Below are 16,938 nucleotides of genomic sequence, written 5' to 3'. Positions count from 1 at the left end.
ATTAGATATTCCCCTCCTCTAATCCACGTATTAAAACCATGCAAAAACTGCATAGCAGGCTTCAGATTTTTAATTACAGGATATTTACTCTCATTTAAATCTAACTTCTTAATACCAGGCAAATCCATGCGGCGCGCTCTCGACACAAACATGTTTGCAGCACCGCTTCCCAGTGGGCAGAGGATGGGTGGAAGCAGCGAGGGGCCAGCGGGAGCTGGTTTCTGGGAGCTGATTTCTACCCCACGCATGGCATGAGTGCCCTGAGCAGCACGGTGCCTTCGGCTGGGCTGCAACATCAAACCGCCGAGCCCGAGCCCTTGGGCCATGGAGTCCTGCTAAGCGAAAGCACTTTTTAATGGAGATGTAATGGAACTCGTTAGTGTCTGCTGTTTTATTACGTAGGTTGAAAATTACTTATTAGTGTGAATGCATTCACTCTTCACGCTGATCGTTCATATGCTTTGCTAGAAGGGTTCAAACGCATTTATCTCAGAGCCAGGGGAGCATCTTCCATCTCTCCGGATGACACGGCCGCAGATGATAGAAAAAGCCTATGGGACTGTCCGTGAGCACTCGGTGTGTTCTCATCCCCTTGCCCTGGCAGGAGAAGTGGAGAGTCTGCTGCGCCGGCTGCGTGTCGTGCTTTCGTGCATGGCCCCTTTCCCCAGAGCAGGGGCATGAGCTCTGGGGTTAAAAATCCGGAGCAAGGAGAGGTTAAGACCTGGGTTAAAGAAGGAGATGTTGGAGGAGGTCTCTCCAGGAGAAACCTGCAGGAATGGGCGCTTTCTTCTGGTTCTGAGCTAAAGTGAGTTGAAATGCCAGTATGTGGGGGAGTAGAATAAAAGGGTTGGGTGTTTAGTTTTAAAAGTACTCGAGTCCTTTGTGATGGCCACAATGTGCTACTAATAAGTGTCTGCTGGGGTTGGGAGGCACGTGCCATGGCAGGGTGACGGGGACTTGCTGGCAGCCTACCCTCAGCCCCACTCACCGCTGGGGCTGCAAACTGGGACTGGCATTGGGGCATCCCTGTCTTTGTGGGAGAATACCTGATCCAAACAGAAGTGGTTGGGTTAGAGTTTCCTGATGAGGATCCTTAGGGCAAGCTGGGTATTTTTCAGTGGGAAGCTATCAGGTTTTCTGAAATTGCAAACTCCCAGTTCAATCTTGGGATAGTAACTGGTGGGCCAGAGACCTAGGAATGGTTCTGCGCCAGCATGCCACCCTCTTCTCAAAGAGATGTTTCTTTCCTAGGAAAGCTCTGGGTGCCCTTTGAAAAGCTCTTTCCCCGTGGATGCCAGAGGTAGTCCTGCAGTTTGGTCGGTAACGCTGCATTTGCAAGTCCCTCGGGAGCAGGACTACGACACCCCTCTGGGGCGGCTGGGTTCGCTGGAGGGCGGCACTGCAGGGCCGCTGCAGGAAAATTTGTCCAACCTTGAGTGCGTCGTCCCTGACAACGTTCCTGCCTGGCAGGATTCACAAAGCAGGAACAACTACATAAATAAGTCAAAGCATATGACTCGGGCTAGGAAGTTTGGGCTTTTCTTGGCAAAATCCCCTTTCTCTTTGGCAAAGCATTAAAGGTGCCTGAGCCTTAATATTCTGCCATCCGTGTGTAGAGCTTGGGCTTTACTCACCTCACCAGGGAACAGCGTGACCAGCACTGGTCGGCCGTGAGCAAGCTGGTCTGGATGTGCTGGGGAGAGGAGAAGATTCCCTTTGGAAGCACGCTCCTGCTCCGAGCTGACTACAAGGTCGGCACAGCCCCTGGATGCAGAGAAAAGAGATGTGATCAGGAGCGTGCTGCAGCCGCTGATGGGTGTTCAGTCCTCAGGACGAGACTAGAGCAAAACTGTAGGGAACATGTACAACGGTCACCTCCTGTCCCCAGCACCAGACAAAATTAGGCCAGTGGCACCTGAGAGAGGGGCTGAGCTACCATGCGAACAGGACGGTGGAGCTAAGGGGTGTATCAGTCACATCGGCTGCTTTGTGCTCCCCCCCACGCACACCCCTCGCTCCAGGCCACTGAATTAAAGCTGTTCCCAAAGTGAAGGTCAGGACACCGGGTGAGGTTGCCAGACCGGCAGAAGTGAAAGTGGGGATATTCAGGGCCAAGCAAGACCCAGAGATGCTCAAAGAGATTACCGACCACCACTGAAGCATCTTTAAACCTCCAGGCCAGCATCAAAGCAGCCAGGCATCTGTGATAAATACGCAAGCCACGATTCAGTCAGGGAGAAATAAGTAAGCTGTTGTACACGGGGCAGGGGAGCTCCTGCCCAAATCACTGCTCGGCAGAGGAGTTTCCCAGGAGACTGCTTCCTCGGAGCCTCCACGGGGCCAGCACAGGGTTGGGAGGCAGCACCCGGAGCCGCTTGGCATGGCCCGGGGACACATCTGGGGTGAAGGATGAGGCAGAGAAGCAGGCTTGGGGATGGCGGTTAGGTGCTATCGTTGAATTTGGGGAAAGCAAAGCTGGGTTACTTCCCGGTGAATTGCGCTGCAGAAACACAGCGACTTCTTGGCTGCTTCTCAGCGAGTCCCTGGAGCTGAGGAGCAGGATATCCCAGTGCCGTAGACGCTCGGCAGAGCAGGGGAAGATGGGTCTGGCAGAGGAGTGGGGCGCGCGGAGCTCGTTAGACACGGCTGGTCTGTTTATATCAGCTGGAGCTGGCGCACACTCAGCTTCCCTTCACGTGAAGGATGGGTGTGTGAGAGCTGACCAGCCAAGGCGATTTGTCCCTACGGCTGATGCAGAAAGGCTGCACGGACACTTCCCTCTCTCCCCCTTCACCCACACATTTATTTTCTAGCATTTAAAACCCTGCCGAGGTTTGGCCTGGCTGGCCACCGAGTGAGCGTGGAGGGTGAGACTCGTCCCGCTCCCTCCTGCCCGGCAGCTCTGGAGCCAGTTTGGCTCTCAGCCACCACAGGCTCCTTCCCACTCACGTGGCAAGCGGAGCAGCGTCCCGAAGGGACCGCGCGGCAGGAACGCTGCGCTCCGGCTGGGGGACAGGATGGGGACCCCGCTGGGCTGCAGCCGCCTTCCTCAACCCGCAACGGGCTGCGCTCCCCACCCGAGGACCCGCTCCCAGCGAGGGTAAAGGGGCGAGCCTGGCTGGCAGGGAAGGCAACCCGAACCCACGGGAGCCGTGCGGCCCCCGAGCCGTGCTTGCGACCCCCCAAATAGGGGACTGGGCTATACGGAGTAGAGGACGCAGCTTGTGTTATTGCAACTCGGGTATCGGCGCATCCCTGCCGCGTATTCGGCCAGGCCAGCGGCCAGCTGTTCTGGAGTTATATATAAACTTCCTTTTGGAATTTTACCGGCCAAATTCTTCAATGTAGTTGGGATGCGGCACACGCCAGCGATCCCCGAGGCAGCGGCACACGGGGGTGCTGAGCCAAGAGGTTGGATACTGAGGGATGCGGAGAGCCGAGGTGGTCTCGGTGGAGCATCCCTGGCAGCCTGAGGCTCCCTCTGCGGATCCACCAGACCCTCGACGTCGTTCCCCTTCCAAATGGAGCGCTGAGCTCCTGTTTGCCTGGCGGCCTCTTCTTTCCTTCTTACAGCTCCGCTGTGAAATCAGTTTTTCATCCTTCTCCACGCACCGTCAGCTGGGAGCTACATCTTCAGTGCCCGGCCACGCTGCCGGCTCTCCTGCGGGGTTTGCACCAATGTCTCCGAGGGGCTACGGGACACGCCGGGGCTTCCAGAGGAACCTTTCTGGGGAGAAGCGGAGCGGCGTGCTCGCTGTCCGGGAGAAAAGGCCGGGAGAGGCTTGTTAGGAATAAAAAAAGGCAGCGTGTGAATTGGACGGGTCATAGGCAGCGCAAGCTGCCTTTGAAATGCGTGTACCTCGTGTGCGTTCACACCCGGGGGTCGGACCCTCGTGTCTGGCCGGCCCTGGGAATTAGGGGACAAACACGGAGGACGTCGGTGAGCGACATCCCAGCAGCCGGAGATCAGTCAAACCCCCTCGGGCCGGGGGTCCCGCCGGGCTCAGGACACGGGAGGGGGTTTCCCCAGGACGGGTTTATTTCCCCGTGGACACGCACCGAGTCCCTTCCCGCTCCTTCCACTGCGGACCAAACCACCCGCCGCCGCCCGCTCCGTTATCCCGGGATCCCCGAGATCCCTCGGCTCCGGCTTGCAGCGTGCAGCAACACCCCCGCGGCACCCGCTGCCCCCCCCCCCCCCCCCCCGGTTCACACGACCGACACCCGTCCCGTCCCCGTCCCACGCCGTGTTTCTGCAGCAGCGGAACCCCGACCCGGAGCAGGCCCTCTCCCAGCCGGCGGTCAAAGACCACGGCGGCGGAACCCGCCCCCCAGCGCGGAGGGACGGCACCGGCACCGGGACCGGCACCGGGTGCGGACCCTTTAAGCACACACACACACACACACACACCCCCCCCCCCAACTCCTCCGCCGCCACCCGCGCAGCCGGGCGTTGCATCAGGCACGTGCGCGCCGCCGGCCGGCCGACCGTCCCGCGGGGGCGCGCCCCGCCCTTCCCCGCCCTTCCCCTTTCCCTCCCCTTCCTCGGCCGGTAGCGTGCGCGCGCGCCGGGGGCCGGGGCCGGGGCGCGGGCGCGGCGCGCGCCCCCGCCGGCCAAGTCGCGTGGTTCCCCGCGCGCGTCTCCATATTGCGGCGGCAACGCTGTGTGGGGGGGGGAGGGAGGGGGGGGGCGGGGCGGGTAGAAGCGGCACGGCGGGCGGCGGCAGCGGCGGGGCTCGGGGGCGCCGCGTGCTGAGGGGAGTTCCCCGGCGGGAGGCGGGGGCGCGCAGATGGCGACGCAGGTGGAGGCGCTGCTGCCCGGCGCCCCGCTGCTGCCCGCCGAGGAGCGCGCCCTGGTGCTGAAGCCGCCGCAGGACGGCGGCCGGGAGAAGGGCGAGCCGCCCATGGGCCCCGACGGCGGCCCCGCGGCGCCGAGGCCGCCCAGCGCCAAGCAACAGAAGGAGGAGAGCAACAACCAGGAGAAGGAGAGCCTGCTGAGGGCCGGCGGCGAGGCGGAGGACGGCGGCGAGGCGGGAGGAGCGGGGCGCCGGGAGTTCATCGAGGCCCCGCCGCCCAAGGTGAACCCCTGGACGAAGAACGCCCCCGCCGCCGCGCCGGCGGTGAACGGGCAGTCGCCTCCAGGTGGGTGCCGGCGGCTGGGGGGGGCTGAGGTGGTGGTGGTGAAGGGAAAGGGGGGGGGGGGGGGTCGGTTGCGCCGCCGACCGCGCCCCGGCCGGCCGCGCCATGCGGCACGGCGTGGGGACGGCGCCGCGCCTGCGGCCTGCCGGGGAGCGGGGCCGCGGCCGGCGTGAGGGGAGCGCGGCGGCGGGAGGAGGAGGAGGAGGAGATGGAGGACGGCGGGTGGCGTGGTGGGGGGGCGAGGCGGGGAGGAGGGGGGGGGGGGGGGAATCGTTAGAAGTAGGAAGCGGCGACGCCGTCCGTGGCCATGAGGCGGGGAGCGCGTGTGCGGGGGAGGGGAGCGCGGCCCGGCCCGGCCCGGGCAGCGGCCATGAGGCGGCGGCGGGGAACGGACGGACACGCTGAGGGCCCGGCGGCGGTCGCGGGCCCAAGGCCCTGAGGCCCTGGCGGCGGGCACGCGGCGGCCGCCCCGCTGCGAGCTTCCCCCCCCCCCTCCTCTTTCTCCCCCCCCCCCCCCCCCCCGCTCCCAGCATTCCGCCGCAGCGCAGCGCAGGCAACGTGGTCGCTTCTCCGGGCGCCGCCAGCGTGCGGTTTCCCCCGGGACCGCGGCCCGGCCCCCGCCGCTCCCCGCCACCGCATCCCCCCTTTTCTCCTCCCCGGGGTGGGGTGGGGAGGCCCTTTCCCGGCCGGCGGCCTGGCGTTGCCCACGTGTGCGGTGGCGGCGGCGGCTCCCCCCCCCCCCCCCCCGGTGCGCAGGCCGCGCCGCCTTTCTCTGCCGACTCATGGCGGCGGGGCCGGGGGGCTGCGGCGGACGAAGGCGGCTCTGCCCCTGCAGGCTTGCGGCCGTGGGGAGAGGTTGTCAGTAGCGAAGAGTGCTCGGCTTGAAGGGGGGGGGGGGGTGTAGAGTCGGGGGGGGTCCCCAAAAGGGAGTCGCGTGGGGAAGCGGAGGGGCGACGCTGTCCAAAATCGCGTTTGTAACCCGCTGCTGTCGTCAGCAAAGGCTGAAATTGCAGAACACCCGTTTTCCTCGGAAGTTGGGATAGGTGCTGCTTTTTACCAGGAGGACATCGCTTATACCTGCTTCAGGTGAATCAGTAGTAAGAGGAAAACACGGAAGTTTGCACTAAGCGTCTTGTTTGGGAAAGACTCTTTTAATTTTTCCGGCCTGTCTCTCTTAGCTCTAAAATTGCACCGCCAGATATGACATCAGATTCCCAGTTACTGTATGTGCTAGTGTTTTGCAAGATCTGTTACTGCCTAGCATGATGATTCATCAGAGGGATTGATCTTTGGAAGATGGACAGCTCTGCAATTTCCACCTGGAAAGCTGTCATCTTAATGGGGAGTATAGAGGAGAAGTTAACTGTGGCAGGTAAAAGTCCACGTTCAGATTGTTTGGTGGTTTGTAGTTGTACACACCAACATAAGCAAAGCATAACGAAATCCAGGGCAGCGTTGCCATCTGCATTTGCCTCTTGCCATATGACGTAAAACTGGTCACATCGCTCCTTCGTGCAAAAGCTGCACTCCGTTGTGCTGCCTTCTCAGGTAACAGTCCCTAGAAATGAACCAGAAGATGCAAAAATGCAAGATTGAACATTCCGGTTTGAGGCTCGTGTCGATAAGGCCCATCCAGGTTCATTACCGGGCCCATCGCAAAGGTGGGTGACTCGTCAAAGTGAGCAGACACAAGGCAGTCTGGCCAACACACGGAGGGGGCCCTCGTGACTCCTGAGATGACTTTTTGAGGGAGAGAGTGTGTCAGTAGTGTGTCCACCCTATGGTAGGGTAAGGGATTAGTGCTGCAACACTCAGAATTTTCTTGGGCCCAGCACAGTTGTCCCAGTGTTCCCAGAGGTGTTTAAATAATGGAATTGGTTAGTGGTGCATTTTGGGATGCTTGGCAGCAGTGACTGGTTCCTGCAGTGCCCCAGACACTGCTGTTTGGCTCTCCTCTCTTGGGGCATTGTTTCTTTTGCTGCCTGTTTGTTAGCAGAAGAGAAAACGTGTAAAATAAACGTGGCTGGTGAACTCCCACAAGAGGCAGGCTGTCAGCTGACATTGCCTGGTGGCCCTTCACCCAAGCGCCTTCTTGTAGAGTTTGCAGGCTCCTGTTGTGTCTTTGCTGCTTTGGGTGGAGGATTTCTTTCGGCAGATGCTTACAAAAAAAAGATGGGAGCACGAGTTTGTGTGAGAGATGGTGCAGGTGAGGGGAGTTGTCATGTTGCAGTGACCTCCAGGAGGGTCGCCTAAGGAAGGTGACTCCTCTGTGCATGTGAAGCGGATTGAGAGCTTTTAAACTGTGGCAAGTCACTGCTAGATGTTTTTAGTTTTTCAGCAGAGCTTAGAAAAAAATGGCTCACGATCCAGCGGTGTTGCCAGAGCAGTGCTTGTGTGCTGGAGATACTAAATGTTTCCAGCCCTGATCCTGCCAGAGGTAGTGAGGAGACCAAGGAGCCTAGTAAGGACAGCTCTGTAAAGATAAAGGGAACCCTCTATGACTTGTTTTACAGGCTTTGAAAGCCCTAATTTTTTATAATGATTATATTAATTATAGACCCATAGAGCAGATTTAATGGACAAGACCTACTCCTTAGGTGTTCACCTATTCTGAAATGCTCTGTGTTGGGATTGGTGCTTATAAAAGTAAAGGCATTGAGCTCTGGCTTAGGGAAACAGCCACCTTCAAGATCTTTGTGAGTTTCTGCTGTCTGTGTCGGAATATGGATAGGGAAGAGCTTGACAAATCCGCCTCTGGTTGTTTTGATCTGTTTGACTCGCTGCAGCTGGGAAAGTTGAATGCGTTGGGGGGCTGATGTAGGGACTGAAGGACAGCGTCCTTTCTTGATGGATTAGGATTTATCTTCAGAAGTTGGTGTCTTGCCTACCTGCTGCGGCATTTTGACACTCAGGGGTGGCGGTGAGATTTGTAATAGGGTGTTTGAGTAAATGTTTCTGCTTTTTCAGGAAGGAGGACTATCGAAGCAAAGCCTCTCCTTGCTTCTTAACCCCTCCTCCCAAAAGCACAACGGCGTGGCAGTAAGTGGAGCAACCATTAGATCGAGTTAGACAACAGCGATACTGCTGATGCTGTAAGCCAAGGCTGAGGCTCAGCTGGAGTGGCACACCAGAAGATTTTCCTGGTGTCTTGACAAGATGCGTGTTACATTTCTATTGGTGTGCATTCCAAAGTCAGGATACAAGAGAGCAGGGAGGATCCTTTGAGTCCTGAGATAACACGTGGTCCTGTCCTATGTGGCGAGGCTTGTACTTGACACGGCTTACTGCTTGTGAGGGACGCTGGCAGAACTGGTAATGATGCCTCATTTTTACTCTCTAATGATCTAGTAACAACGTCCGTGTGACTGTCCCCTCGTTATTATGCGTTCTCTTCTTATCATGTAAATAAATGCAGCCAGCAGCCTGACTGGTGAAGGCATGATGGTAGTGTGTGTGTCTGCTGTAGTGAAGGAAACGTTTTCTGGCAAAAACAGCTTTGCACTGTTGGCCATAAACCAAATTCAAAGTATTTTCTCAAATTCTTCTATAGAGAAGCAGTGTGGCTTGCAGTTGAGACAGCTCGACCTTCTGGAACATGTTGTACTCCGCTGTGCCCTGCACCAGGGTTGGTGCTGATGCAAGCATTGGTGCAGACAGGTGTTAACAGCACCCCATTTTGAAAACCTGCTGGATTTATTTCAAGAAATGTTGCATCAAGGCACTTGGCGCTTCTTAATTTTTAAAGCCATTTGCATCTTGGAAGTAAGAATGCGCAGGATTTAATGCCTGGCACTGCAATTGCCAAGCTTTGCCTGCGCTAACTTTTATGCGGGTTTTCATTCTCGTTGCAAACACTTAGCCAGGAGAAAGCGGCGTATTTCCTAGTGGAGATGCAGGTGGTGTTTCTTGAATAGAGTTTCTTGCTTGCTCTTTGGCAGATGCACTGGGCAAATAAGCAGTACTTTCCAGAAGGCACACCTTAGTTGCTAGCAGCAAGCACCAGAGGTTAGCTGACTATTGTTCGGAGAGAGCACGTGTTGCTTTATGCCAGAGCAGAGCCTGGGTTGGCAACGGGTACTGAGGAGAAGGCAGGGGAAGATTCATTAGCTTCTCACCCCTCGCTGACTAACTCCCCATAGGGCTTTCCTTGAAACCAGCCTCCAGTGCAGGAGATAAAATGTATGGGAAGCTTATTTTACCTTTGGCATTTTTTCCGTTCCGAGTAGATGCACGCATCTGCCTGCTTGGGTATCCAGCTCAGTAGTGCTGCACACACCTATTTCCAAAGTATTGGGCAATTCTCGTTCTGTCGCGGCACGTAATTGTGGAGCTCTCCTGGCTGTTGTTGCAACAGAGCTGCTATCGCAGCAGGAGTCCTCCCCCCTCGCCCCGCCCCAAGTTTCCTCTCTGAACTACTGTTTTGTTCTGATCCCACAACTTCACGTTTGAGTAACTCTTCCCGTCTTGTTGGGGAGAATGAGGGTAACTGGAACTCACTGCTCCAAAAAAACGTGAAGCTTAGCGTTTTCCCTCCCCCACGTACCTTTGCCCTTCAGCTTTGTGCTGGACCTTTGCCCTGTTCTGCACTGTTTGTTTCGGGAAGGCTGGGGAATGCGGTGCAGCTCCTGAGAGCTGACTCACTGGCCCTGGTTGTCGGGCTTCAGCGCTTGCTTCTGCTGCGACCTCCAGTTCCAGACTGCCAGGTCCGAGGTGTCACTGGAGGGTTCTCACCAACCACCTCCTTACCCTCACAACTCTTCTTTTAAGCTGTTTATTGCCTGTGGTGCCATGGGGTTTCCACTGGGATTGCATCTGGGATCACTGGATTGGGTAGCAGAAGGACTCAGGTCAGATGTGAAGACAAAGCAAGTGCAAAAAGCAGGGCTGAGAATGGGGGCACTGGGGCTGCAATGCTCTGCTCTCCCTTCCAAATTATGACACCTGATCCTTTCGCTGTGCTCAAATAGTGTGAAATTATGCTCAGGGGAACGCCAAATGCCGGCTTGGATAGAGTTAGGCTGCTGTTTGCATACTTGAAACTACTTTGTAATGAATCTCCCAACACCACCTCAGTGGTAGTGCTTGTTTGGCTAAATAAGGAATGGGCATTTTAGTAGAAAGCTGTGCTATCTAGACCAGGTTGAATATTTTAATCCTTGCAGTTACTATGGCTGCAAACAGCAAGGGTTTAAAAAAAAATATTCATCTTAATGAAAACTTAAATACGCCTGAATACTGCCAGAGGATTGTGGTGTTCTTTATGGTGTTGCGCCTCTCGGAGGAGCTCTGCTCCCATCTCAGTAACCAGGTAAACAGAGGTATGGTCGCCTTGCTGTAGATCTGGCAGATAACCGATAGGAGAGCTGGGAGGGCTTTTTCCTCTGCTCTTACCGTAAGTCCAGTTGGGAGTGGTGAGCTTTTTTCATTCCCAGCCACGATACACGTTTACGTTATGGTCTTTAAAATATTATTTATCCTCTGGTTGTTTTGGCATTGGAACCTTTGCTGAATTCCTACCAAGGGCTTAAGTCTCCACGCTGCTGGCTTTGTCAAATCCCTGGCTCGCTGTGCACAGAGGGAGCTGAAGGACAGAGGTGGTGCAACTTTGGTGATCCCTGCTGGGCTCTCTCATGGTGGTAATGCCGTCTAGGTGGAGCTTTGCATGGGCAAGGAGTTGTCTCCTGGGGTTGGGTAAAGCTCTGGGTGCCCTGTGTGGATGTGTGGTCTCTGGCATGGCCAGCTCTGCATTTGTCCCTTCCTTCGCTTGAGACAGGACTTCAGTTCCAAACTCACTCTTCAGGTCCTGGTGCTTGTTAGTGATCTCTGAGTGGAGTTGGGAGACTTTTCTCCTTGCATTGAAATAACTGGCTAATCTGAACATCTAGTAGGAAATGATACAGCTGTATGACTTGAGCTGGTCAAAGGAGAGGTAAAAGAAAGGCTTTGAAAAAGTTAGTGTAGTGCTGCAAGAACTTAAATCAGATACTGGTGTATTTAGGCAACAATAATTGGCAACCAGAACAAATGGGAACTGAATGTGGCCTTGAATAAATCAATTACCAGACTTCTTTGTGGGGAGAGTCCTGAGTCAGGGTCGGTCTGGATTGCTTGGCTGAGAGGAGAAGCGGGTGCGCACGTGAAGGTCCCGCAGCCATGGAGTAAAAACTGGCACAAGGCATTTGGTGAAAATAGGTTTGCTGGTGGCAATCTTCATACTGTGCAAGATACGCATTTTCGGGGGGAAGGGTTGTGGAAACCGTGGTCAAGTCAAGTGTCAACATGTTTCTAAACAGAGGCTCATCCTGTAATTGCAGGTTCCCAGAAGGTCCTCTTAACTGAACTTTCCTCTATCAGAGCATGCATTTGTGCTACAGTCTGGGGGGGGGGCTTCTGTGGACAGGCCTGGGTGGATTGCCTTTTCTGAGCAAATTGGCCCATGATGTGTTGTAGCCCTGCTGGTTTCGGTATTGCACTGGGCTGCCAGAGCCAACCTTAGCAAGTCATCCAGCCCAGCTTCAGTGTGACACTCGCTATGGATTTTGCCAGGGTCAAGAGCATTTCCTGCAGCATTAAAGCTATGTGTGCTGGGGGATATTCCGCTGTGACGTGCAAGGAGAGGGAGGAAGGGCTGTGAACTGGCTGATTTAATACCTGCATTATCAGTGGTTTACCTTCAGTGTCCTTCTGGAGCAAAGCTGACTTAGGAGCAGCAGCTTGCCTTGACACTTCCATGGGTTATAGCACTGTACAGGAACGCGCAGCAGGCTTCAGTGCTCTGCTGTTGTTGTGATTTTATTTTTCTTTTTTTGGTTTTGAGTCACCCTGTTCCTTTACATGGTCACAAGTCGGAAGGATGGGTAGAGATCTCTGCTGCGGATAGCTTGGGGCTGATTGTGTGTGGGAGGTGACCGTGGTGGCCCTGGCTGGGTTGGATGCTCTAGCATGACGGGTGAGGTGGAAGCCTCCATTTGCTATAGAAATAGGCAATGGAGGTGGCTGTTGGTGTGATTTGAGGTCTCTCGGTGCTGCTCAGTCACCAGGGGTGACACAGGCACCCTTTCTTCGCTTGGTCTGGAATATGGCACTCCAGTTCCCTCCGGAGTGTGCGTGGCATGCACAATGTGCTGGCAGGCACAGCTTGCTGGCAGGCACAGCTTGCCCCCACCTGTGCTCCTGGGGGCCAGGCACCCCTTGAAGTGGCTAGAAGCAGGTCTGCAACCTGCTGCATTAGCAGGCAGAGCTGACCCCTGAGCTGACCGCATGCCCGCAGGTGCTTCTCTCCGCTCGCGACTTGCTCCCCAAGGTAGTCCTGGCCTCCAGAGGGGCTCAGAGAGGCATCCCTGCCCCATGAGGAAGGTGGTGAAGGAGAAGCATCTCTGGTGCTCCACAGCATTACGTGTTTGGTCTCTGGCAGGCTCTGCAGAGATCCCTTGGTGATGGTGAGAGCGGCAGCTGGGAGGGGGCAATGGGGAGAAACAGGGGCTCTGATGGGGCTTGTGAACCTCACGTGTCCTTGACACACGAGCCAGAGTTAAATGGTGATTGGAAAGCTGGGCGGAGGAGGGGGCGCGGAAATGTGCTGCATGTCCTTCCCGCTGGGCAGCAGTGCAGCCGGAGGGGCTGTGTAAGCCTGGGAGGGCAACACGAATGTGGGAGCCTGGTGCTGCTCTGCTCTTCCCTACCCAGGTATGGGGGTGCAGCCCCGGAGGCCGGGGGGGTGGTGGGAGGAAGCAGAGTCCATCCCGAGAACACTGCTGAGCACGTTTTTCCAGCTGAGCGGCAGCGTGTGCCGCGCTCCTGCAGAGTGACTCTGCAGTCTGCAGGGCATGGCTGCGCGCTGGAAGGGATCTGCCGGCGAGAGGGAGGGCGCGGGGGGGGCTGCTTACCTCTTCTCCTTTCCTGGTAGTCATTCGACTTCTTTGATTCAGCTGCTGGATGCATGCGTGGAGAGGACAGAGGGTTTTCAGGGCTAGATAAGTTAGGTTTTAAGAAGTCTGAAACACAGAAGAGAGGTGAGTTTTTCCTGACTAAATATGTGGGGAAACAAGTATGAAATGGGAAAAGCCACAAAAATGAGGAAAGGGTAGAGTTTTGTTGGTGGGAAAGTAAGAGAAAAGGTGTGTGGGGAGATTGGTGTCTTACCTGCCCGGTAACTCGGAGGTGCTGCCAGAAGGTGGGTACGTTGCTAAATACTTAGCGCTGTCTCTAAGCGGATTATTTGTAATATATATTCAGCCTTCACACTAAATCACTCTGCTTTTCTTTTTCTTCATAACTGCTTTTGAAAGCTTCTGGTCAGTGGTGCAAATTATTAATTTACCAAATGTTAGTTACCAAACTATCTGGCTTGCGCACTTACAGATGATGAAGCTAGTGATGGAATGAAATAGTGAGAACTTGTGGCTAATAAGAAATACTTAAATGTTTGATAAGCCAACATTCACTTCACTTCAGACTACAGGAAATAAATTTCTTCAGATTCTCCAAGGTCAGATCTTCCATTTTTTTCTGTTAAATGTTGCAAAAGAAGCACTGAGTTTATTCCTGCAAGACACTTAGGATTCTCACTACAATAATATTATACTTTTACTGTAGCCCTTCCAAATAGTCACAAAGTCCGCATAGCTCAAGAGCAATGTCTGTTTATGTCAGCTCTCCCAGCCTCACAGAACAAGCCTACTGAAAATAAAGGCTTGACCATAATAACAAGTAGCAATGCTCTTGGCCTCATCTAGCACAAAAAGAGATATTTAAAGGAGTGACTGAAGAACTTCACCCTACCCGTGTCCTTCCAGACAGGCTCACGTTGGCAAGTCAGCTACAAGGCTGTGCAAGGCAACAAGTAAAGGCAAAAAGAGAGCAAAGAATTAGGTGTAAAGAATGACACCAGTATGCATGATGCTGAGAAATTATGTGACAGTAGCTGCAGATACTGAAATGTAGAGAAGTGCATCCCAAAAATGTTGTTGGGAGGTTTTACTCTGAAACAGAAGTGATAGGATATTTGTGCACAAGATCCCACCCAACAAGACAGAAGAGCAAATCACGGAGGTGTCTCCACCATGTGCTCAGATGACAAAGCATGAGACTTTGCTGGCTGTAATCATATCAAATTTCACTTCCCCAACTCCCAGCTAAACCTTGAGAGCTTGGGAGAATACCTAGTATGATCTAATGCATTTTCTGAGTGCTCAGAAATCCTCTGCCACTGTAGAGGGTCTGGCACTGAGCTGAACAGAAGGGGGACTGATTTGTTTTGGCTTCCCAGTCTCAGGTGGAAACTCTTCTAACTCCCCTTTTTTTAATTGGAGAATGACAGGTGTGACATTTGCACACTGTGCAGGGAGGAATTTGCTGTAAGTGACCCATGTTTTTCAAATGTAAAATTAAACCTCTAAGTAAAAATGTGAAGATGATTTGGAAGAGACCTGGCAGATTACAGGCAGACAACCCTCTTAACTTCAGTTGGAGCTGAAATCTGAGTTGATCTAATTAACAGCAGAGATGTGGAACCAAGCAAGGATGGAGTTTGGAGGGTGATTGGAAAAGCTGTGTGTTTGATTAGAACCAACCAGATAGCCTGGACTGGAGGAGGGGAACATCTCAGACCGTGAGTCTGATGATTGCTAATTCAGTTAAGAGATTTAATTATGTTGTCTTCACTGTGCTGCCTTGTGTATCCTACAGACCCCCTCCTTGGCCCTCTGCCTGCAGTCCTAAGGTGGAGAGCACCTTGAATTTTCAGTTCCTGGCATTTTCACAGGGATTGGTGGCATCCCTACCTGATGTTATGCGACATACCCGTGATACTGGGGCGTTTGAGGAGGTGGCGGGGGGATCCTCTTTCATGGAGAGGCTGGATTTCTGGCTACAGTAAGGGATTCTCTGTAGGGAGAAGGATCTGTCCTGCTCACTGCTTATTAAGCTGTCCTTACGTGAAGCTTCACTGTGGTGTGTGAGACTGCCTGCCCTTGATGTGCACGCAGAAAAGCGTGTTGCAGAGCAGCGTGTGATAACCCTGTTGGAGGGAAACGCTATCCTGTATTGGTTTTCACAACGTGGGACCCAGTTGGTTTCTGGGCCACACCAAAATGGTTCCTGTATTTCAACAAGAGTCTGACATGTTAATTTTGCTTGATCATGCCTGAAATTTTACTGCCTGTTCAATACCCAGTAGCTTAAAGAACAATTTGGGGAGGGTGACTGTGATCATTGGGCCCAGACTCAGGTAGGGTAGATCTCCTGGAAGGCTGGAGACTTCCTGTGGTGTCACTTCAGGCTTACTGGTGATTAAAGGATGTGAGGCAGAGAGCTGGGTCACCAGCTGCTTCACGGGAACAGTAATCAGGCACCTTTAAGGTGCCTTGGACTTCCTCTGCAGCTTTTCGTCTGGTGCATGAATAGGATTGTTAGGGCTTGCAGTTGGAGCAGCAGCGCTTTGTTCCTTGTCCATTTTGGAGATGGGAGGAGAAGGGGTTAATGGAAGTGAACACCCAGTGTTTGTTCTCTCCCAGCGCAAGCACTGATAAGTGGATGGGAGAAAAAACAGCCGTGACCTTACAGTTATTCCTTGTGTGCCTGTGCATATGCGAGTGTTGGATTTGCAAGACTGTCTGTTTGGAGAGCTCTCATTTTTTTCTGGTCAGGCTGACCAGATGCATTCCACAGAACCCTGTTGGCATCTCTGGTGCTCGGAGAAGAGACCTGGGACCCTCTTCCAAGCAGATCTCTGAAAGGTGCTTTTGCCTGGCACAGTGCCGCTCCCACTGGTGACTGTGTCTTCAGCCAGAGTCACAGCCCTTCTTGGTCGGCTCTGCTCCCCTTCTTTCTGGAAGAGACTGAATGTCAGCATTAAGGTACTAATTTTGTGTGTGGTGTGAAGTAAAGCTAGGGAGCTATCTCGGACAGATAATGCTCTGATTTTGGAGGAGGTGATTTTTTTTCCAGGGGTGTTCCTCTCGCAGCTCAGTGATGCTGGAAGTCTTCACTGCTTTTCAACTACATGAAGTTGGCAGCGGCAACCCAGCTGAGCTTCACCAAAACCATGGTCATTTATACACTGAAAACCTATTTCAAGCCTTTGTTTCCATGTGGTCCGTGGGAAATCAATGTCACAGCTCACACTGCCTGTAGCTCTTCAGCCTCTTAGTGTAGGTGGTGGGGGTGTCTGAGAAGGAACCAAGCCTCTCCTCTGGATGGAGAGCAGAAAACCACTTACTGGGGGTCTGGGGATCTGGATACCCTTGCAGAGAAACTGATTGTGGAGCTGGTAAATGCTTCTGTAGCTTTTTATCTTTTTTTTCTTGCACAGACCTTATGGATGTGTTGGGACCTAACCAACATCAGGTTAGGGTTGATCCATCTGGCTTGGATCTTTCACCCGTCTCAAGATTCAGCTTCTCTTTGAGGGGGTAAAGATACTTCTTGTTACAGTAGTTACAGAGCATTGTTAAGAGGCATGGGAGGTGTTTGCCCAGACCTAGCGGCTGGGGAGGGTTGGGAAGAGCTGGGTGGCTGAGAGCCGGACCCTCCCTGAGCCTGCTCGGCAGGTAATGAAGGAGGGGAGCAGGAAGCAAGCAAGATCTCAGGAGGGATGTAATTGGCCATGCTAATCTTTGGGTTTGGGGTTTCTTGCTTTGCTACTTTTTCCTAGCAGACCTCACCCCCTTCTCTACTGAGCGTTGCTTTGAAGAGGCCTGTAGCTATCTCGGGAAGCTGTGCAGGCGCTACCTTGGCCTCTGAGGGGGAGACAGCTGATACACATTTGAGCTGAAAAGTTGTCTGGGGATGCGGAAGAGA

At 54.1% G+C, this 16,938-nt stretch overlaps 1 protein-coding gene across 4 annotated transcripts in view; it reads left to right on the top strand.

Moving 5' to 3' along the window:
• The first annotated feature begins 4,773 nt into the window (after positions 1-4,773).
• The window catches only part of LARP1 (La ribonucleoprotein 1, translational regulator), a 48,691-nt gene continuing 36,526 nt past the window's right edge, over positions 4,774-16,938 (top strand). For all 4 annotated transcript variants that reach the window (XR_007509701.1, XR_007509702.1, XM_049829651.1 and 1 more), the window contains exon 1: positions 4,774-5,142. Coding sequence is in view for 2 of the 4 variants with exons in the window: in XM_049829651.1 (XP_049685608.1) it covers positions 4,791-5,142 (352 nt within the window). In the remaining 2 variants the exon portion in view is untranslated. The remainder of the gene's footprint in view (positions 5,143-16,938) is intronic.

This window comes from Accipiter gentilis, chromosome 26 (assembly GCF_929443795.1).
Source record: "Accipiter gentilis chromosome 26, bAccGen1.1, whole genome shotgun sequence".
NCBI classification, from domain to species: Eukaryota; Metazoa; Chordata; class Aves; order Accipitriformes; family Accipitridae; genus Astur; species Astur gentilis.
Note: the sequence above shows the minus strand (reverse complement) of the source record. Positions and strands in the feature narration are given on the sequence as shown.